Source organism: Etheostoma cragini, chromosome 1, assembly GCF_013103735.1.
Source record: "Etheostoma cragini isolate CJK2018 chromosome 1, CSU_Ecrag_1.0, whole genome shotgun sequence".
NCBI classification, from domain to species: Eukaryota; Metazoa; Chordata; class Actinopteri; order Perciformes; family Percidae; genus Etheostoma; species Etheostoma cragini.
In genome coordinates, this window is record NC_048407.1 from 29,377,073 (window position 1) to 29,400,379 (window position 23,307).

Consider the following 23,307-nt stretch of genomic DNA (forward strand, 5'->3'; position numbering starts at 1 on the left):
AACTGAATCAAGGAATCACACAAGGAAAGTATGCTGTAAAGTGTACAAATAATTGGTAATTTTGTTTATTTCATAAAATCTCAAGAAAACCCCTTACTATAAATCAACTGCTGAATTCTGAAACACTGAAGAATGTTATTAATGTTAGTGATTCTTGACTTCTTGAAAATCAAGAATCACAATGGCACATACAGGATTTTTTTACCCTTAAAGATCGAATCAATTGCATATTGAGGTCATCCTGAACCTAAAAAATGATACATGTACAGTACTGGATCAGAGGTACGTTTATAGTGTGTGGAGGGAAATTATAAACATATAATACAAAAACAGTTGAACACTTGAGAGGTACTGTGTGCACATTGTGTATGAAACTAAAAAAAGGGTGATTTGGCAGAAAAGGCTGGTTCATAAACAAAGATTTACTATTAAAGTAAAATCCATATATGCCATACCAGATCAAAATACTTCCATGATTTATCTTTACAATCAAACACTAACAACAGTTCATGGATATGTCAATGTATTTATGACTGGTGAGTTATCAGGAATTGTACAAATGTGTAATGATCATCTTCCACAAAAAACAAAATATATTTGCAGTGTGTTTCACCTCTTCAAAAATACGTTAGGGTTTTCAACCATCTGCTTCTACCATCCAGCAGGCTGTGGAATGCCTATATTCAGTTCAGCGGCTGTGATTGGAGGAGAGCCAGCAAAGGTTTTATCCCCACAGCCAGAAAGGGGCCACCGGTGGCCGATAAACCAGTAACCTCCCTGGGGAGCCACTCAAATAAATAAAGAGGGCCTTTTTCTCTTCAGTTGTTGGGAAGACTGTCTGAGAACCCTTAAAAAGACTATTACCATTCACTCTGTCATACATACATACATATATACACACATATTACATAGGCTGTATTTACACTTCATAGCTGTGCAGGCATGGAAAAAGAAGTGGTTTGCCACTGCTTGGGAAATCAGAAAAACCTACTCAGTGCCACAACGAATGTAACATTTTCTTGTGAATCCATGCTGCATGAAGGATTCACCATCAGCAACATGAAGGATTTGATGAACAGTATTTGTTTCAAAGGTTTAAGTGTAATTTGTCACTGTCTTCAGTTTGTGGAAGTTACATATCTTTGGTCAACAAAGTGTGTGATTATAGGTGAGACTACATCAACTTCATATTACATTGTGGCATGAATCTGAGCAGTGTACAGAACAAAATTAGAACATATACTTTCTATATATATACATATACTGTATATATATGTATACCACCTTAGAAAGTTTACTTCTAGGTGTTCTCCTTTTCATATCATGTAATACACAACAGCCATTACATTGTAGGTAAAAGACAGCTGCTTGCCTTGAAAAAAAAACAGATGGATTCTTTATATCAAACTTGGCGGTTAAAATCCATAAAGTGTTTTGTAACTTCCTTGGTTTGCTACTGATCTCTGTCACCCCTCCAGGGCTCTGTTCATCCAGTGAGTGGATTCCTGTCCTCCACTTTTCTCAGGTATTCCTTTCTCCCAACAGCTGTCTTTAAATGAACCAACAGAAATGTTCCTTCTTCAGTTTCCATCCTTGGCAGTCAAAACAAGTGTTCATTTAAGCCAAGGTTCAGCTGGTCCACTGCCCTGGCGGGCCCAGGAGCAAAGTGCCTGCAGCGGGTATTGAGTCTTGCCCAACATGGAGCTGAGGGCCCCTGGTAGAGAGTGCTAGCTGCGGTCCGCATGAATCAACTGTCCGTGAGCTACTCGTGAACACGAAGCACAGCACGTCGTCTTGTAGTAATCGTACACGCAAAGGCGAGCCTGGACCACCACATTGCAGTTAAAGTATTTGTCTCTGCAGTTTTCATCTGAAACAAAAAGAACGGTTGAGCTTTTATTGCTTAGTTCCAACAAATAATACATGACTTGTATTTAATTAAAAGAGCTGACTAAGAACACATGAAAATAGATCCTGAATAAAGTGTTGCGGGGGGATGGGAGAGTTACCAACATCCATGAACTTCTACTGTTGACTAAAGTTTGGCAGAGGTGTCAAAATTGTTCACATTCATTACTCAGGTAGAAGTATGCATACTAGGGTAGTATCAACTCAAGCTTTTTATTCAAGTAAAAGTGTAAAAGTACTAGTTTCAAAACTACAGCAACAATAAAAGTAACAGTAATGTAAGGGGGAGTTTTGGAAACAATTTGCTTGAGGTACTTGGGCGCACAGAGCTTGCAGCACATTAGAAAGGAGTTGTTTTTACATCCAACCATTTCAAAAACTTCTTTCAGGTACGGCCAGGTATGTAGAAGGTTGGCTGGTCTTCTTGGCTACCAACCTCCACGCTGGTGCTCGGTTGCGACATTCCGCTCGAGTTCTCTTTAGTCTCTTCCATGGACTTCTTTGTACTATGCTACATAAGTTTGCAATTTCCCTGCTGGAGTGTAATGTTATTTGTGTCATGTGCAGGGCACAGGTGTGATGGATTGCGTACAAACCAATAGGGTGTTGGAATGGTGTATGTTTATACTTCTCATCCAACCACAATCAAATTCACACAATCTGGATGGCACAATTTATCTGGATAGGTTTTAGTTTTTTTGAGTGTTTTGTTTGAACAATGACAAGCTGGAATGAAAACAGGCCAATCTGAAATAGTAGTAACAAGGCTATTTTTTAAACTTAATGAGTAGAAAATACAGATAATTGCTGGAAAATGTAAGAAGTAGTAGTAGAAGTAAATAGTCTGCTATAAAATAATTACTACATAAAAGTTTAGATACACATATGTTCTACTTAAGTTAAGTAACAAAGTATTTGTACTTTGTTACTTGACACCTCTGAAGTTTGTGGTTCAACGCCTTGCTCAAGATGCAATTCAAGCATTCTGAACTGGCACAGAACATTACTCATCTACTCTTCATGCAAGGAGTTCCCCAGCTGGCCATTACATAATGCATTATTACAATAATGCCACTTGTGATTCTAAGGTTGCTAAAATCATTAGGAAATGTGAGTGATATTCCAGATAACAGATAATGACTGACCTATGCTAGGTATGCAGGGCTCTGGGTTGCAGTCCTCCTTGGCCGCCGGTCTCAGCTGCTGGTCACAGCCTTCGCTGAACAGCACGCCGTCAGACAGACAACGCACCTCCCGCACACGGAAACCTCCCTCACATGTTTTTGAACACTGGAAGGACAGGGGTAATGGACAGCAGTCAGTACCAGGTTTATACAATTTCCCCCTAAAGCTGATCTACTGCCATGTTTTCTGCTACTTTTCAAACATTGGTAATGTTGCAAACTGAACCTTTTAAGGCCTGCAAACCTATTTTCTCCATTAGTTTTTTATTATGTGATGGGATCCTACTCAAACACAGTATTTTCTGCCAAAGACTTTTTTTTCACGAAAGATGTAGTGCTTTTTTTCTTTGTGCTCTTCTCAGTGGTTTGAAGGGGGCGGGCAGAGTTGGATAAAAGGTGTTGGTACAATCGGAGTTTAGACAGTAAACATTTGAATCAAAATCAAATTACAGTAAGTGAGTTGTTTGGTCACTTTCAGTCAATTCCGATCAACCCACACCATCCTGATTAATACCGTTTGATTGATGCTGAGTGATGATGAATATTGGATGTTATGAATACAGTTTGAATCCAAGTTTTCAGGGGGTTTAAATTCTGTCATTTACACATGGTAAATATTAGTACAAAGCAAATAAAGGATGATTTTTGCCCTTTTTCTTTAGATTGTAGCACTATTCACCAGAGTGTGATGAATATAAACATAATTCACAAGTTGAGAATTTAAATGCAATACAAAAATGGCTTCCTTAAGGAGACCTTGAAAATTAGCATACTATTCTTTGCTATACCCTGTTCTGACAAATCAATTAAAAACTCCTAATGACATGCGACAAGATACTTTCCATCTCCCAAAAGGCAGATTCTGGCCAATATATAAAGTACGGTATACCAATTATAATACATTAGACTACACCACTGGTTCTACTGTATACATGAGCTTTGATTGACACACCTTCTGGGTCTTTAAGCTCAATTTATACTACAATGTATCTAAATAGGATTTTGAGATACCCAGGTTATCATCACTTATTGGCCATGAATCAGTTAGTTAGAGCAGTAGGGAGTAGATGCATCACATTAGGGCATCTAAGCAAAAGGTTTAGGCCTACTCACAGCACTCCAGTCAGTGTGGTACCACTTTGCTCCACAGGCCTTGAGGTTGCAGCTCTGCTGGCTGAGGGGGCGATCCAAGGAGGAGCACTCATACGGTGGCATGATGGTGAATCCCTCATCTGACTTTATCAGACACACCACTGACCTTTGCTGGCTGCCTGCGCCACACTCTGCAGAGCACTGGGCCACAAACAACCACAGCATTGAGATCATATGGATTCAATTACACAATTCAAAAGCTGAGACAGGAAAAACTATGTCAATGTAAAATCACTGTAAAATTCCATACATTTATCTACTCCAGAAAACTTCCCCTTGATCCCAGTTGGACCTTCTGTCATTCTCATACCTGGCTCCAGGGGCCTGTGAACCACTCGATGCGATTCTCACAGAGGCCGTTGTTGCAGACCTGAGAATCTGCAGGCCGCTCGCTGCCACATCCCTCCAGAGGAAGGCTGCCAATGTGGTTGGTCAGGCAGACGATTCCCCGCGTCCGTACACCCATCCCACATTCAGCTGAGCACTATGGAGTTAACAATTTTACAATTCATGTTGTTAAAAAAATTTAAAATTAAATAAAAATGTCTGTGGACTTTTTATTTTGTGATGTCTCAAGTACTGGGCCAAGACCTGATTTGAAGAAAACTAAAAATAATTTGGAGTTAATTTTAATTGGCAGAAGCCTATATACTGTAATGGCCAAACATATTACTAAGATTCAATTTTGCCGGCTTTTGAACAATTCATACTTAGCGGTTCATTTCACTCAAGTCTGAAGTGGATTATATTAAATCATTAAATTTCATTTCATCCCATTGTATTGCCATGATAGGGTGCATTTAAGAGGCTCGTCAGATCTGCAGCAATGTAAAACAAATATACACATTTTTTTCTTCACAATTTTCCTTACTACAGAAAAGGCAACATGATATACACTATGGCTCTGACTCTTCAGCACCCAGACCCTCTATTCAGGAAATATCAATATAAAGTTGCTTTCTCTGTAGCTATCAAAATCTATATTAAAAGATCAATGTATTATCTGAATATCAAAACAGGTGCTAGATCCATGAAGACACATCTAAACAAAGACTAACACTGTCATTAGGAATGAATAAAAGTTACTAGATGTCCCTGTAGGAGACTACAACACCTACCCTATTGCCCCACTCGGTGTAGAACCAGCTCTTGGCACAGGATCCCATGTCACAGTTCTCTACATCGACGGGCCGCAGATTCATGTTGCACTCCTCATCAGGGACAAAGTCGCCTACGTTGCTGACACAGCGGACCTCCCGTGACCTCTGACCCAGCCCACATGGCACCGAACACTAGGGAGACACAGGGCACATGGTTAACACTATACTGTAGACGTAAGCACTGCTGGAGAGACTGGATTGCTGGATCAAGCTCCTTAAAGCAGACAGGAGCTGCAGGTTCAGGTGATGATCCTCTGTTCATCACTAGAAGCCACAACTTTGACATTGTTTTCCCATGCTCGTTTTATGCACTGTTAAAATATAAATCATAGCCGTTTTAATCTGCGCAAACATCAAAAGGGTAACAAAGACAAGAGTTGAGTTTTAGTGGTTTCCTGGAGTCTTGTCGTCACGGTGAGGGTTTCCAGGAAACGAGTTGAGACACCAGAAGTCACAGTGCCGGGCCAAGAAATAGTTTGGAATATAACCCCACCCCCCCAAAAAAAACACATCTTGTCATTTTGAAACTTACACTCTAAGCTAACTGTCTCCTGGCTCTAGCTTCCTAACGTCTGATACAGTATGACAGTAAGAATGTGTTCCAAAATGTTGAACTTTCCTTAAATTGATAAACGTTTTGTAGAATAGAACTAGAGGGAAAAAAGCATGATAACATCAGGGATAAAATATCAAAGATGCACAGAACCTTCTGTTGAACCTCATTGATTTTTTAAAGCTATATGTCATTAAAGATGATGTCTACGCTGACTGAAGAGACAGGCGCAGCTCATGTTTCAAGCTTCAAGTTATTTATTGTCATATGGACAACAATTAAAGAGAAGCAGTCGTTGGCAATGAAGATATTACATCTCAGGCTCTTAAATATAAAAAAAGTGCATAAACTAAAATATAGGGATAATATATATATAAAATAAAATAATATATATTTGCGGTAGACAGTAATTGCACAATAGCTAAAATGTAACGTAAACAGGGATGTAAATGTGTATTCATAATGAGAAGTACAATATAATAAAGATGTTTATCCAGAGATGTAAACATGTAAAAAAGTAAGTTAAAGTGTTTAATGCAAAGCAGTCACATTGTGACTGACAGCTGCCACTCACACTGGTCCATTCGGAGCGTATCTGCCACTCACTGCAGATCTTCAGCTGGCAAGTAGTGGCAATCTCGGGCCGCTCCAAGTGTCGGCAGCGACTCGTGTGGACGTTGAGGGTGCGGTTGGCGTAAATCTGGCGACACAGGACCTGACGGTGTTGCATGCCCAGGCCGCAGGTCTTACTGCATTCTGACCACTCTCCAATATCCCAGCTGCTTAGGGAAAAATCATAAGAGCTCGGTGTTAGGAGGGTATCCTAGGCAGTGTATATCAAGCACATTTATGTATGTACTGTATGTTATATACATTTTGTTTGTACAGTATTAAGAAACCACATATAAGAATAAGGCTGTCACAGGAGCAAATCTTTTAATTATAAAAGGATCAAACTACTGTAATTATGGGTTGACAAAACAAATGTTAACATAGATTGCATAAAGCATAGATACTGCATAATTTAGCAGTTACACTGACACAGCATCTTCTTGGGCAAACCCTTTTGTTTTTATTTTTTTAAAACAATGTACAGTTATCATTTCATAACAGTGGTGTGTATACTATTTAGTAAACTTGCTCTTTGAGTGGAGAGTCTTTTCAACTTAGCAGTATTTAGCAGCGCAGTGTGAGAAAAGAAAAGTGTGGTCTCTCACAAGGCTGGGCAGGGCTGCAGGTTGCAGGCTTCTTCCTGCGGAGTCGGTCTGCTGCTGCTGTCACAAAGAGCATCTGATACCTGGCCATGGTTCAGCCGGGAGACACAGTGAAAGATGGAGTATCTGAATCCTAAAATTCACACAAAGCTGATATTTAATTTAAGCACTGACTTCTAAATCTGAAATAGAATAACATATTAAGTATAAAAACTAATTGAATGTGTTCTATGGAAGGGAATCATCCTCTCTACTTACATTTTAGTTTTTTAGTGAGGATGATTCCATTTCATTGACTGACCTTTACCACAAGATGCACTACACTCTGTAGCACCAGCCAGTTTCCAGTTGTACTCTCTCTCATGTCTGGGTGGCTGTGCGGCAGGAACCTGGTTGTCTGGGGGACGAGGAGGGTCCCACCCACCACCTGCAGGATTGAAGTTTTCTTGGTGAGTGCTGCTGTGATGATATCCACCCTGTCCATTAACAGTGTTCCCTGCTTTTAGGCATAGACACATAAGTTATGACTGTGGTGAATGGATGGGGAAAGAGACATGTTTTTATTAGATGTAGGAGGATGAATAAATGCTTGGTTGGTTTTGGTTGGTGTTTGAATAGATTGATTGTACACAGCTATAACCAATGCTAATTTTCATTATTGATTATTCACCAGTTATTATCTCAATTGTCTTGACTATGAAATATATTAAACAATCCAACATGACAATAAACATTAAGGGCTGTACAGAGTAGGAGTCAACTACCATCTGGTCTGTGGTTTGGATGCTGAGGGTCGATTGTTTGTTCAGAGGGGAGAAGGTACTCGTAGTGGACACCAGGGTTTGGCTGCTGGAAGATCATCTAAGACAAAGTAGATGAGACCCAATAAAAATCATACTTTAAAATAATACTCTCCACCTTCAAATGTTTAAAGAGATTTCCTTCTACAATTATATCTGTTCTGAAAAGTGACCATACAACGACAGACCATCGTTTCTGGAGGTCGGAGTTGATGTGGTACTTACATAAACATCCAGGATCTCATTGGTGGGTCCTTCAGCAAGAAAGGACTCCCCAGCGGTGCTTCTGATTTCGTTGGGTCGGCGGTAGGTGAACATAGTCCCCCCTCCCTCATACTTCCCAGGTCGGTCAATAGCCCAGTTTCCATTAATGATGGCTCGCCCCGATCGGCTTCGGAGAGCTGGAAGAGACATAGCGAATAACCACACAGTCACCACTGAACGCCCTGAGCTTAAATGAAAAGGAAAATATATTGCCACAACCTCTTCCACATAATTGTTGTTTGATGAGAGTATGAGGAAAAAAAATCTCTGACACAGACTTTCTCCACCCAAAAAAGTAATTATAGCTTACGGAATAAATGCTCTCATGTGCACTTTCAAAGAAATATCCTTTAGAAACGTGAAAATATGTTTGTGCTGGCAAATCTTTCATGCAAATCCTGTAACAAAATCTCTTAAAATGTTTTCCACTGATTTCATGGATTAAGTAAAGGAGGTCATTAGAAAAGCATTAGAGCTGTAACGTTAGACAGGCTTGTAAAAGAGTGTTTGGACAACTAAAAGCACATTAGAGATGCACAGTATAGAACACAGGCCTATTGAGGGAAATCAGGGAAGTGGTGAGGATACAGTAGCTCCTGCTAGAATCTTTACTGGGTCTAATTTTTTTTTTTGCATTTTAAAACCTAAATGTCTGTGAACCATCCTCATCGAGTTTTTAAAAACTGACTACTAAGATGGTTAATTTTACCCACAAGTTTGTTTCACATTCTGAAAGTGAAAGGAGCCTTTGCCCATGCAAGTTTTTTCCTCACCTTCATTAAAAAGGATGGGACGGGCTTGAGGGGTAAGATCCTCTAAAGAAAGAGTGTTTATGCCATTTCCTCGAAGGAAGCAGCCTTAGAGGGGGTGAAGGGGAGTGGACTGGAGGGGTGGAGGGGGTTGGGGAGATGGGGGCCGTTCCCCTCTTCCTCCAAACCTCCTGCTGAGTTGGGCCATGGCTCTCATTGAACAATGCCTGACATTCCAACAGTCACTTCTGAAAATAACCCACTTGTGTGTCCTATTGTTGTACCTCTATAAAGATGCCAATTATCTGCATAGTGTGTTTCACCCAGAGGTTTCAAGGAAAGGCTGCACCACAGTGGTGGTTGGCTGCATGCTGGAGAAATCCTGAAAAAGTGACACCGCTCCCTGGTTGATTTGCCTTTTAATCACATAAATCGTAAAAAAGATCTAAATGTCAATCACATTGACATTTGACAATTTCACATGCATTTATCAATTAATTATTTCTACTATGACCTTACATTAACTTTTTTCCCAATGGTGTCATACTTTTAATCTGAAACATAACACTACATGCAGTGGATGGAGATTCCCATTACTTCAACATGTGTTTTGAACTGAAATAGAGGCAGAGCTATGCAACTGATGGAAACCATGGACTGTAGAAATAGCAGCAGTCACGTCCCCCATTGGTGTGTGGACTGTTGTTTTGAAGTGTTGTGTTGGGCAATTTGGCTGTCTTGGCCTCTTGGATTATTTAAACCGGACGTCACCATTTTTGGACGAGAGGGCAAGCTGCGGCAGAACACAAGTACTTCAGCAAACACTGAGAGGCCTCATATTTAAAAATGGAGCAGAAAAAAGAAGTGGGATATCAGTCAATGCCAACGCCTCTGTGATTAGGACTCTCCTTCAATATTCATGCATTACTAACTGCTCAGACCATTAAGCAAAAACCGCTGAAAACAGACACACTTTTAACACACTAACATGCTACTAAGAAACTGAAAATCTCTGTTGGATTTTTCCTCCAATGTTGTTCACTCAGCCAACTCACATGGAATGGATTATTGTGTGAATGCAAAATATGTACAGCATTGATATTTGGCGTCTAGGCTCTGACCTAATCCCTCCCCAGAAGAAAACACCAAGCTCAGTAGAGCAGGGAGTGGGGAGAGACAACAATTGCTTTCCCCTGAGTGAAGGTAGATTTTTAAAGCCCTCAAAGCCTACATGGGGTTGCTGAACAGCAGCATTAGAAGCAACTGTAAGTAATGACATAGCCCTCAGGTGAATGATAGGGCAGAGTGAGTAGAACACTGACATCTTAAGTGCACCAATATAATGAAAAAGGTGTGTGGGATATACAGTATGTTGCTGTATCGATGTGATGAGTGTTTTTTCCCCCACCTAGATAGTTTCTGCTCTTCACCATTTCGGTGACGTTGATCTTGGTGGCCCCCTCTGGGATCTCCACTATCTTGTGGTAGCCAATCTTGGTTAAACTGTGTTTAAACACTCCAGAGACCAGCCTACAGGTTGTGTTGTCGCCTCCACACACTCCACACTTGTCCATCGCCTTCTCTGATCCGAGGTACTCATCGCAGCCTAGATCCTGTGAGACAGAGGAAGAACAATTTTAATGAAGACGTGTGGAGTGACGAGCATTAAAAAGTGAAACAGCTCAGAGCTGAGGTAGTATTACAATGTTGCATAAAAAGTGTTCAATAATATTGCGGTTTAAGATTAATAAAGCTAATTAGGTATTAACGAGTGTATTTATACTGCTGAGCCAAGTTGTTCCTGCAAAATGAACTCCATAAACCCATACCAAGAATTACAATAATAATTTATCTAATTGGCAGAGATCTTGTTACTTTCCAGAAGGCATAAATTTGCCATGACTTTATACTGATCCCAGAATTTGCTTCTTAAATCTCTAGGGTGGAAGTTTTTTGTGTCACATTGGTGGTAATAAATAACAGGAAACCTGGGTACAGTAAAAACAGAACAGTTAACATCAGCAGTCCATAAATTCCCTCAAACGAGCAGTAAAAGCAACTCGCTGTGCAAACAGGTGGTGGAGCAACCAAAACCGGTCCGAGTGAGCTGCCCTACACAAAACCCACTGGGCTGTGGTTATTGCAGTGTCAGGGTAAGTGCCAAACAGACCACAGTGGACAAAAAAGGAAACCAAGAGAGTGGGCATCGTGGGGGGGAGGGACATAATCATACAAAGGCTTTCTGGGATTGGACAGCAGCCAAACTCCCAGCGTTCTAGTCAGTTTGCAGACCTTGCATGGCTTCCATGTGCATTCCCTGTTTGAAGCTGGCATAGCATTGGCATGCCATGCAAGCATATGTCACTCAGAGCTATGAATGTTGGGAACAAACGCTCATAAAAAAACATGTTAAAATATGGCAACTTCCTTGACAACATAGACCATTCAATCAATATTTTTTAGTATTGATTGAATGCACTGACCGAATTGCCTCTAAAGTATCGAGTATTGAAAAATGCCTTGTCTTTTAATACCCAATTTCAATATATTGAGCATGCAGCATACTTCTAACATGTTTTAATATTGCTTGTGATTTACAGGTTGTAGAGGCAGGCAGAAAGAAATCTATGTTCCGCACGGGGCTCACATAGTAGTGGCTTAAAAATAAATAAAAAGATTTGTAAGGTTGGAATTTATTTTTGTTTTATAAAATTGGTATAGAAAAAAGTATTGTTTAGGAACTGTATCGAACAGTTTTTGAATGAAACTTACCCTAGTCACGAGGTACCAAAACTAACTTTACAGATGAATGACAAACTAATTAACAGGAAGTGTATAATAAGTCATAAACACTGTGGTCATCTTCATGGGTTTAGCTGTACTTGAGCAGCCGTAAGCTGACAGAGGGAACAGAAAGAGAGCAAGGAGAGGACAAGGTGGTAGAGAAAGGTAAAGTAAATGAATGAAAAGCAGTATAGATGGAGGTATAACAGGAGAGATGGAGGAAAAAATGGTGGCCAGGGGTTGACTGTGGCAGTTGGGTTGAACTCAAGAGGAGTTCTGGCACTTCACCACTCGAAGGAGCTCACTGTGTTCTGGGCCAAACACCACCTGGGCCCAAAACAAACAGGAATTGCCTCTTCCACACAGGAAATAATGGATGAGAGAAAAAACCATCAAACTAAGAGAGATGGAAAAAAGTAAACATAACACGATAACATTCAGAGAAAACTGCTGCATTTCATGATCGAACCTTACAGATCAGTGAATATATAAAGTAACTCAGAAAACTAACAGGCCAGCAATAAAGGAATTCACAATACATGGTAAAACTTATTTTAGGACATTTTGACAAGCTACAATGAGTACACCGTGGAAAACAAATAAAAATGCAGACAAGGAGGACTGTTAGTGACATGACTACCAATGAATATCTCCTCTAAGTCTCCATTTTCACCATAAATCCCTTCAAATTAAAACAACACAATTGCAGCTAGGCAGCTTTTGCCTGAAAAAGGGAAAAATGTCCCTCTCATAAAACAGACGCTGACACAGTGAGAGGTTATCTGTGGCCACTTGGATGGGAAAATGGCTGTATCAAAACAAGTATGAGCAGTGAAATGTGTCTACCCCAAATCGGAATTGTTAATGACTGTGGATGTAAAAAAAACACACCGTTTTTTTTGTTCTTCTTATATGGGAAGAGCCAAGAGGTTTTACTTCTACACAGCAGGAGGCATTAGAGAGTAAAGGGACTCCTTGACATCTAGTTTTTGGACAGTTGCACCATTAGACAAACTCTGCACACAACACTAACATGCTAATCTGTTCCTAATACATACCACAGGCTGTCTCTGACTAATGTGACTTTAACCCTGAACACATCAAAATGAGGTGTCACTGGTGTCAGGACAGATGAATGTAGACATGGCTCGGCGAAAACCTTGTCACCTCTTTCTATAAAAACTTTTCATGGTGGTTGATGAATGAGGAGGCCGCTTCACTTGGAGACCCACCTTCAATGCTTTCTTCCACCTTCTCTCTGTGGGTGGCTTGTGTCATCTGGTGAGGGAAATCGCCATGTTTTCAGTGGAATTATAACAGGATTTTTAAAACGCCGCTAAAGCCCACCTTCATCTGGGAATGGTTACATGTGTCAGGACGGTAGAGTCAACTCCCAGTCAACTCACGAACAACATAATCTTAAAGGAAATCCTGATGGTATTGTCCCACGCGATGCAGCTAGGATAAACTAATCATACTGCAGCGTTTTTGTAACAAACTGAACTCACACACAGCCAAAAGCACATTACAACGAAGATTTCTTCTTCTCCCAGAAAACACAAGACATTTAGATAGAGACACAGACATCCTTAGAGGCGAGTTTTGGTCACTATACTACTATCTTGTTGCACTATTGTTTTTCCCTATGGGCCTATAATATGGCAGCACTTCCATTCACTCTGCTTATTCAGTTTAGTTTATTTTGAACATGTTGAAAAAATATGTATATATATGTATATGTATATTCTTTTTATTTTCAATCTATCTACTCCTTTTCTTTTTATCAACAGTACATCAAACCGAACAATAACCTATATACCCAAAGACTGTTTGAGTATTGAAAATAAACTCTGGTAGAGACTGTAAACCTTTGGGTCACAGTGGTCACTATATAGTTACTAGCCTGCCAAGTAAACTGGGAGTCATAGGATAAATAGTGTGCTGGGTCCTAAAAAAATAAGAAAGCGATTTTAACAAATTTCTGGCGTCATGTGAATTTTAGGACCTTACAAACAGAAGGAAGGGGCGTTTTCTCGTATTTCGCTAAATCTCTTAAACCCAGGGCACTCTTTCACTTTTTGTATTTCAAAGATTAAGACATAACCCCCATGTCTCAGGAAATGTAATTTTTAGGTAAGGTTAGGCTACCCGCGATTTTTGTTTCATAAACGTAGTCTTTTAAGCAGTATTATTAAATTATTTGCAGCCACTTTGAAACAAGCTATAAGCATGTCTATTCCCACATTCAAAAGACACGGAGCAACATTCATAGGGAATCTTGTTTCAGGCAACCTGACAAATTTAAATGCAATGCTTGCTCTCCTTTTAGCTCTGTTTTTGTCTCCACCAACTCCTGAGGAAAATATCTCTTTTGCTCCATTACATTGTCACGTTGTTAGTTGCTAACTTTGCCAGTTTACCATGTTATTCTTGTCAGTTTTGGGTTTGTTAGAGCTGAAACAGCTCCCTGCTGCTACTGAAAACAAGGTTCATGCAATGAATAATAAAAGAGAACCAAAACATTAAAGTTTCGGCCTGTTTAACCCAAACTATGTGCTTACTATATAAGATAATTTAAGATAATTTATTTTGCTTTTGTTAACATTTTTTTCAAGTTGCCTTTGACTGGGTTCTGCTTACTTAACTTTGTTCTATTTATTCAATTGAAATTCAATGTACTCTGAGCACAATGACAATACAGATGTATCTATCTATCTATCTATTTATCAATCTATTGTCTGGATAAATGGAAGTACACTTCCAGGATTATTGCCTGACGGAAGCAGAGCGCTGGCTGTCCCTCTGCTTCCGCTCTCTTGTCATTCTAAAAATCCCTACATGTGTGGAGTAGGCAGACCTTACTTCACAGTGCTGTGAAGATAGCTCTGGCAGTGTGAGATTAGTGCAGTTTTGAAGGGGGCAAACTGACAAGCACAATAAATGTGTACTAATTACAGACAATGTGCAACAAAAGCATTAATGCATAACACACTGGACTGCATACAACTTCTGACACTTTTAACAATTTCCAGCAACTAGATCTGAGGCCAGGCATCTATTATAAGTTTTACATTGTAGCCCAGAAATGAGTGATGCTTTGCACTGTCCCTTTGATCTGTCTGTTAGAACATGATTGTACAAATGATTCTCAGTTTGCTGTTTCACTTGCATGTGTGCAGGTTTCCTGCAATAAAGATTTAGAGGGAGCGAATAAACCATTATCAGAGAATAAGGGCATATATCAGACATTTGTATCATTTCTTAACAGTAAACATGCGCAAAGTTAAGATATACAGTTGCACATGCACTAAATCCCTTCCCGGCAGCTCTGGCATAATGTTACAGTTGCCTTGGAATAATAGTGTTTTTTTTTCCATGCAGGAGGCTTGGATTGTGGTTTCAACTAGGAATGCAAATCTGAATACAATGGGAATACTAAGATTTATATCATATCAGGCAGGCTTTTAACTCCTGAGGTAAATGAAGTTTGCAATGTGGTGGAAAACAGGCTCTGGTTGCTGGACTTTCAAGCAGAAGAGTGAGTTTGTGTACCTAAGATGAACTCTGTTGTTTTGCAGCAGTTCAAATCTTTTGTGAGGGTTTGTCAGACATGGTTATTTACTGGGTGAAGTGGGATATCATCAGGTATCACAACTCTTTGTCACACTGGCCTGAAGCATCAGTCAAGATATTTTACGCAGATTATTCTGTGACCACAATGATACTTTTATTAAGATGAGTTATTTATACAGCCTTATTACTATTATTATGTCTGCTCAAACTACATTAGTGCTCCTGGGTAACAGACTAATAAGTGGTCCGGTGTCTTCCTGAAACACGGCTGCAAAAAACATCTGACACCTGAGTTACGGGATGAGATACAAAATGTATTTTATTAATCACAAAGCATGTAATAGAGTAAGGAAAGTGAAGGCACCCGTTTCTGTGTCTAACAGGTGAATATTGTTAGCCGGTGTTTAGGGTGCTGAGACAGAAATTTGTGCGAACGACAGACACACATCAAGCCCAAGGCTGACAGACTGACACTGGGCCACAGAGCTGCATTGGATGTACTGCAGCTCTGTGGCCCAGGACAAGATAACTCTTGTTATGAATTGATACAATAAATAAAATTGAATTGAACTAGATGAGCGAGATGAAGATAATGAATTATTTTGACTAAGTGACCAAGCGAATATAGTGACTAAATGGGTAAAGGACAGTTACAACTAGAAGAGTTTGGAAAGTTCAGAATATTGCATCCCTTTACTGCAATGCAGTCTTTGAACTGGGAAAAGACAACACTTGTGTCATATCCAACATTTAAGACAATATCTAGCCTCATTTATTAATATACTTGAGCAGCCCTTGTTGAACCTAGGGCTGCTAAAAAAAAAAATCACAATCATGACTATTTAACATGATTACTCAATGTCTTTTGGAAAGACATCGCAATTATTGAACCTTAACAACAAATAAATGAGTTAAACAAATCAACAGTGAAAACACCTTGAACTGTGACATTTCCCCTTAATACTTTTTTCCAATTGAACTTTTCTTTCTATTCAGAACAAGTGCTGTCAGTTAAACTCATGTTTAACTGTGTAAAAGGTCCAATATGTAATATATTTATTGTATAAAATCCAAATATGACGCCAATGCATCATCAGATATTGAGGAAACATGCAAGGTTGAAATACTATCTTTTCTGACAATAACGCTAACGCCAGTATTTTCACCTTTTGTAATATCCGTTCCGTGACGGAATTTCAGTTTGTGTTTTGGAATGTGTGTTGTTAACAACTGCCCTGTTTGACAGCCAGACCGAGTTGCCAGATATACCTGTAAAAACATAAAGTCAGCGCGCTACAGCTGTAACGTTAGTTCAGTCATGAAAGCAGCAAATAAACAAACAGGATCAATGGAGATAGATTCTACTCAACCTAAAAAAAACTGGCATGTTTCTAACAGTTCTGTGACCAGAGACATAACAAACCCGGGTAAATCTACAGTTTAGAGCCCAAAAGGATTGTGAGTTGGCTAATTGTTGTAGCAACATTGTTGTAGATGCTGCGGTCTCAGCCTGTCAACCAGGGTGAACTTTGAGCCTTGGGAAGAAGGGGACGACTCTCTCCAGTATTTTGAATTTGTATCGCAGTAACTATTTCAAACACTAGCTCTCAGTATTACATATTGCACCTTTAGATTGCTGTACTTTTTGGCCTAGCAAACTTTGTAGTTTTTTCACATGCTTTTTCCACAACTAGTAACGTTAGAAAAACTACAACACCACACCGGATCTAGCTAGACCGGACACAAAACAACAGGCCTGTTGCATGTTGTACATTTTGAGTGGATGGCAAGTGCCAGAGGCCGAAATGGATGCCAATAAGATTCTGAATGAAAAGTTAACTTTAAAATTTGCCAAACGGTTCCATTGACAAAACCAATGTGATCTGTGCGTTTTGTTGCTGTGAACTGAGCTATCATTGCAATACATCCAGTCTGAAATACCACTTGATGGCCAAGCACACAACTGATCCCAATCCTCCGTCTGCCCCCCCATCAAAGTATATTTTTTCACCCTTTTGATTGATGGATGGACAGTCAGTGTGAATGACTGCTCCAAGTGAGAATGTTAATTAACACTACAGTAGTAGGCTATATGCCAACGGTGTTTTCCATTTTTTTTAAATGCACTAAGCAAGCCAATCCACTTTTCCTTGTTGAAAAGCGCATTCAAATGAGAAAAATAAAAATAATGGGACAAAAAGAAATCAAAGGACATTTAGAATAGACAAAAATGTGTGAATAATTGCGAGTTAACTATGACATTAATGCGATTAATCGCAATTAAATATTTTATATCGTTTGACAGCACTATTCAGAACACAAGACAAAATAATCGTTTTTCTGGCTTCCTCTGTTTTTGTGATTATTAGGAGCAAAATTGTAAATCACAAACAACATTTTGATTAATTGTAAAGCCTTGCAATCAACATAACAAAAACTGTTCTGTCCTATGTATACAGTAAATATGTCCAACAAATATTTCCAACATTAGCTTCGTACATCCTCTAAGTATAATTGCTAACAGTCCCAAGACAATAATTTATAGTAAATAAAGCGGCTTATAACCAAATCCTATTATAAATCAGTAGTAGTGAGGCAGTTTGTCTCCATGCAATGTCATGTTTATAAGGGCTTTAACAAGCACAGCACAACGCAAATACAAACTTTATGTGACCTCTTTCCCATGCCCAGGGCAGCATGTCAGGTTCCCACAATATGTTAGTCCACAACTGTCCCATACCAGGTCTATACTAGACATGATAGGAGATTAACATCAACAAGTAAAGAGTTTGTGTTAAGCACTGAAGCATCACCTGGATAATTCCTGCCTAGAAAAACTGACATGCTGCATTCTGCTTGTCACAATAATTTTGCAATGAAATGGAGGAAGTTATGAAAAAAAGTTTGTTTTCTTAGTCTGGAGATGGTGCAGTGGTTAAGCACCCCCTCCCAAAAAAAAACAACAATGTGAGATGTGTACTTCCTGCCTGGCAAAGCTAGTGGGATATTAGCACAGCTTATCATGGTAAATCTCTTGGAATAAAGGCATGCTACAGTATGACCTGCAATCCTACTGTAAAAGTGCATCCTGGGATGGAGGTAGTGCAGTATTTTAAAGCATTTTTATGACTGTGGGGTTAAAAAGGTGCTGTTTGGTGACCACAGGGATTTCTACAGCTTGGCACACGTAGTACGTTTATATTTTTTTATGGCAAACTGCCAATGAAGTTATCATGAATTGGTCAGCTGTGACACACCAGCTCATTTGGAAATGCAATATTGCCCTAATTTAGCTTCCAGGTTGAGAAGACAAAGGCAACATCATCCAAACAACAAAGAATTTATAGTGGAAGTGACCTCAAGACACAATGCTGAGTCTGTAAATGACATTACTGGGATTTCACAGATATGTATCAATAAAAATCAAGTAAGATCATGATTAAATACATTTTATTTCTTTGTCGTACAAAGTGCACACAGTGGTTGTCATGGCTACCAGCATCTGCCTCCCACGTGCTGGGACGCTGTGGATCTTTAACTGGATTTAATTAGCGAGTGAAGCCAACACTGCTTTTACTTCAGTCAGCACTTCAAACACATCGGCATATGTGGAAGCCACACTATCATCAAGTTCACATGTGACATTCTAATTGATAAACGGACTGAACCACTGAATTACTGCTACAATCGTTGTTAAATATCCATAGTTAAGTACAAAATCTTAGAGAAAGTTCCTCTTTTCCAGGATTCAGTGCACAACCATTGCTTGTATGGATTTCTTCTACTTTGGGTTATGTGAAAAGATTAGTCCTTTCACTAAACCCCTTCTACAAACAAAAATACAAGAGCAAGGAGTGAGTTTATCGGCCTTCCTGTAAATTAAATGCTTACAGTAGTAACAAAACATTACTTCCAAGTTTCAAAAGCAAGGAGCACCTCATTGACATGTGTTTATGGGGCTACAGGTTATGTTTAAAAAATGCCCTGTCACGACTACTTACACAATCTCTTTAGTATTTCCCATCTGTGTGGAAGCTGCTCCTGGCTGCTATCAGAGTTTAGGGTAATGTTAGCAGCTTTTTCCTGCTCTTTATTAGATTTAACCATAACCATCGTTACTTAAGTATCCAAGTTAACAGGGTATAGCAGAGTCACAATATTCAGATTTTTTATATTTCCTTATTATACCAGGACTAACTATCTCTTTACTGCTACAAGAACAACGCCGTTTCTTAATTAACTTGTCAGGAAGCAGATTTTCCCCGGGACATGCAGCCTCTAGTTAGGAGCCTTTTAATAAGAGGTATATTTTGGCATTATGTGCCTTATTTAGATAAAAGGGAAGGCGAGAGAGAGAGAAGAAGACCTGCAGCAAGGGGCTCTGGGCTGAGGTGGGAGTCTTTTACCACAATATTATGTATGTGTCCATTAAGTGCATATTTTGTACAGACTTTCTGGAACTTTAACTGGAAACAAGATGAATCAAGCTTTACCCCTAGCCCGGTCATGCATGTACTTCATGGAATATGTGACTTCATCAATAGCTCAAAACTTGCAGATTTATTCAATGTGGCCCCTTTCCTTCAGATTTCTCTTCTGGCTCTGGTAAAATGAGAACATTAACTTGAAGCCTAACAGGGGTTTGTAACCACAAACAGAAACACAGGTTCTGGTGTTTTGGCATGTACTCACTCAATGTTCCATTCTCCACAACATAGCTTTTCATGAAACCAATATCAACATGTGTCAAACCAAAATAGGAACCCGGACAAACTGGGATTACTTAACATAGGAAATTATGAGAGGAGGGCAAAACAAAGCAAGTGACGGCGTTGGTTCCAACCCATTTACAATTTACAGCTGTTTGTGCCTTTTTATATTGGCGGTTAAGCATGTTACCCACATTCATTTTAGTGTTGTTAAAATTATTTTTGCCAGACTAAAAGTGTCAAACTTCACATCAGGTTATCGTATTTCATATCTTTAAGATATCCCACAAGCTGCAAACAAAGGCATTGCCAAGTGGTGAATGTACTTGTAGGTATGAGTGGCAGGACCTTTGACCCCAACAGTAAAAAGAAGGCCTCACCCACACCACAAACTGCCCTCACAGTCCGGGGCGAAGGGCAGCACGTCTTCGTTAAAGACGGCCACGCTTGTAAAAGACTCAGAAATAGCATCAAGCATGTTGAATCTACAGTCATAAAAGTGCATTGGGTTTCTCCTGACATAACTCCTCTGATTTGTTTTGGGAACAAAATGACCAAAGGGTCTCTGCTGGGTGTCAATACTGCAAGGGAATGGCTTTGATTCCAACTGGCAACTACCTCAAAACAACATAGATTGATCACATGATCAACTCAGATAAAGGCCTTTTTATTCAGGCAGGCATTTAGTTAATGTGTTTTAATTATAACTTCTTTTTTTTTCTACTCTCACTTTTCTACTTTTAGCTCTGTGCCTTTTCATTGTTTTTTTCTCTTTCATTCGCTGCATTTTATTGTTGATATTGAGAAAAGGGGGACTTTCAAAATGTCAGTGAGTTAACGTCAAAATGTCAAATGTGTCAATTTATGTCACGTTTATTTTGACATGAGCAGTGCTTACTGTGGTTCTGACAAAACTTTGTGGCTGTGATACAACCTCAATGTTCTGTTAGGGGGTTACCTTAGGTCCTTTTTAATCAGCTCAAAAAGCTGCTTTTGGCTTACATTTTATCAATCTCGTCAATAAACTTTTGAACTGGTGACATGTCTGCTATAGTAAATGACAAATCACTTCTGTTTGGGGTCTTGGATATTTATTTAATGTGGTTAAATAAATATATGCTCTTATATTTCATGCAGCATTACCAATCCCAATCTCATAACATTCTAATTTAATTTAAGCTATTGGAGTTTGAACAGTTTGCTCAGCCAGGTCTACTTTCCACCAAACATAAGTAGGTCATTTATGTGACTGACTTACCTTCCAGCAAATAAAATGAACATAATTCTTTATAATGCATAGCTCATTAAATAATTATCATACAGCATAACAATTATAGTTTTTTCATGTCTGTATTTTTACCAAAATATACCTGACTCTAAAGTAAGATAACCAACCCAGCATCTTCACAGAAAATACACAAGACATAACACGGTTAATCTTATTCAAGGTGATGTCAGCTCTCTTTAGTCTGTAGTTGTTGGGAGTAAGTGTAAGATTGGACATCACAGAGTAGGATGAGGACATTACTATTTTGTTCTTAGTGAAGGATGAATATCCACTGTGTGGACTTCTGATGCTAACATCAACTTCTAGATCTATTTCTATGAAACATTCATGATGACGTCTGTCAATTTGCTTTCTCCAAAGAAGCAACCACTCTTATTAATCTTAATATGTTTCTAACATCTAAGTAGGTGCTAATACAAAATATCACACAAGTAACTCAACCTGCCTTTTATACATTGACAGACTCCAACATTTATATGAAATAGATAGCTATGCAGTTAAGGGTCTTATAAAGCTGGCATAGACATCATCAGCACCTCAGCACTAGTTTGCATTAAAAGACCTCAGGCACCTCACACACCAGCCGCATTAATCATCAGCAAGCACAGGTGAGCTAAAATTAGCTGAGCTCAGCCACAGGCAGCGACAGGCTAATTCAGGCTTGCAGTCTATCCCTAATAGAGTTCCAAGTACATCTATATTGTACCAAAACAGGCTTGTCTCACCGAGTCTACCACTCAGAGGGTAATCTAATCCTGTGAAGTAGCCTGTGAATGTGCGGTGGAAAAATAAACCACTTGGAGAGCAAGCAGAGCCACAGTGAAAACAGCCGTACAGTAAATACTACCAGTCAGTAGATGGACCACAGGGCACAGGGCGGCAATGACAGTCCAAGTTATGAAGTGACAACGTCCAGAGCTGCAAGAACTGGTTGTAAAATGAGTACCAGGCTTACTCATATATATATATATATATACATCCATGAAATGTAGATGTCTTTATCAGATCTACTTTAATATCCAAGTCCAGTATTTGCAAAGAATTGTGAAGAATGGTGACATCAACAACTTCCAAAACCTCTCTTTAAAGAGTCCAACAGTAAGTTACACTAAGCAGTGCATCATGCAATGCAACTCTTAAAGCAAGAGTGTTAGCATCAATGGTAATTCCAACTCTCACCCAGGTTCCACCAGGAGCCAACAGAGGTGAAGCGGGTCTTACCTGTGACCGTGGCTTCCCCTGCACACGCATGTGGAGGCAGACGAGCAGCAGTAGAGCCAGTCCTGACAGCATTCTCTCATGTGGCCACAGAAATGTTCAACCATTCACTCAGGCTTCTACAAGAACCCCTGCTCCCGTCAGCCTCTTCCTTGCCTTTGTAGCTCTGAGAATGCTAAAAAAAAAAAACTCTCACTACAGAGCTGATCTCCACGAGCTCCCCTTGTAAACTGAGCTGGGGGAGGTGCAGGGAGGTAGGGGGGGACTGGGGCTTTTTTAGAGAAGGGAGAGGTAGAAAATGAATCGGAAGGAGAGAGAGGCAGGAGGGAAAGGAGGCAGAGAGGAGAGTGTGGCAGCTACTGCTGACAGTAAATTGGAAGACGGAGAGGAACAAAACCACTGTAGTTCAAATTTTGTGGAAATAATTGGCAGATGGGCATGCCAACAAATAGGAATTACAGAATTACACACTTTACAGTTGGACGTCACCTTCATTTAAACCAGAAAAAGGGGGAAAATAATATGGTTAAATAATACGGTTCAGAGGTCTAATGAGTATCCTGAAGTGGAACAAATCCCACATGAAAAACTTATTTTGTTGTTTCTGCTCACTCTTAAGATACAGAAACTATAACTCAAAAACAATAAGATCCCTTTGCCCTCTATGCCCCCCACCACCAGCACCACCAGTTTCAACTCTGCTAGCACAGCTTCTGCAGCCCAAAAACAACCCTGACTCATCATATGGTTT

General features: G+C 39.6%; 1 protein-coding gene across 5 annotated transcripts in view; it reads right to left on the reverse strand.

Moving 5' to 3' along the window:
* Nucleotides 1-230: 230 nt before the first annotated feature.
* The window catches only part of LOC117947188 (thrombospondin type-1 domain-containing protein 4-like), a 45,454-nt gene continuing 22,377 nt past the window's right edge, over nucleotides 231-23,307 (reverse strand). The window contains exons 1-12 of one of the 5 annotated variants that reach the window (XM_034875885.1): nucleotides 22,560-22,774; nucleotides 10,393-10,597; nucleotides 8,197-8,372; nucleotides 7,936-8,032; nucleotides 7,473-7,670; nucleotides 7,175-7,304; nucleotides 6,532-6,736; nucleotides 5,363-5,536; nucleotides 4,555-4,728; nucleotides 4,206-4,385; nucleotides 3,054-3,198; nucleotides 231-1,870 (exon numbers count right to left, since the gene is read on the reverse strand). In XM_034875885.1, the coding sequence (XP_034731776.1) occupies nucleotides 1,728-1,870; nucleotides 3,054-3,198; nucleotides 4,206-4,385; nucleotides 4,555-4,728; nucleotides 5,363-5,536; nucleotides 6,532-6,736; nucleotides 7,175-7,304; nucleotides 7,473-7,670; nucleotides 7,936-8,032; nucleotides 8,197-8,372; nucleotides 10,393-10,597; nucleotides 22,560-22,631 (1,899 nt within the window). In that variant the 5' untranslated portion in view covers nucleotides 22,632-22,774 and the 3' untranslated portion in view covers nucleotides 231-1,727. Of the gene's footprint in view, nucleotides 1,871-3,053; nucleotides 3,199-4,205; nucleotides 4,386-4,554; nucleotides 4,729-5,362; nucleotides 5,537-6,531; nucleotides 6,737-7,174; nucleotides 7,305-7,472; nucleotides 7,671-7,935; nucleotides 8,033-8,196; nucleotides 8,373-10,392; nucleotides 10,598-22,517; nucleotides 22,775-23,307 lie in introns of those variants that run through there. The other 4 variants (XM_034875877.1, XM_034875867.1, XM_034875859.1 and 1 more) reach the window with 4 other exon arrangements.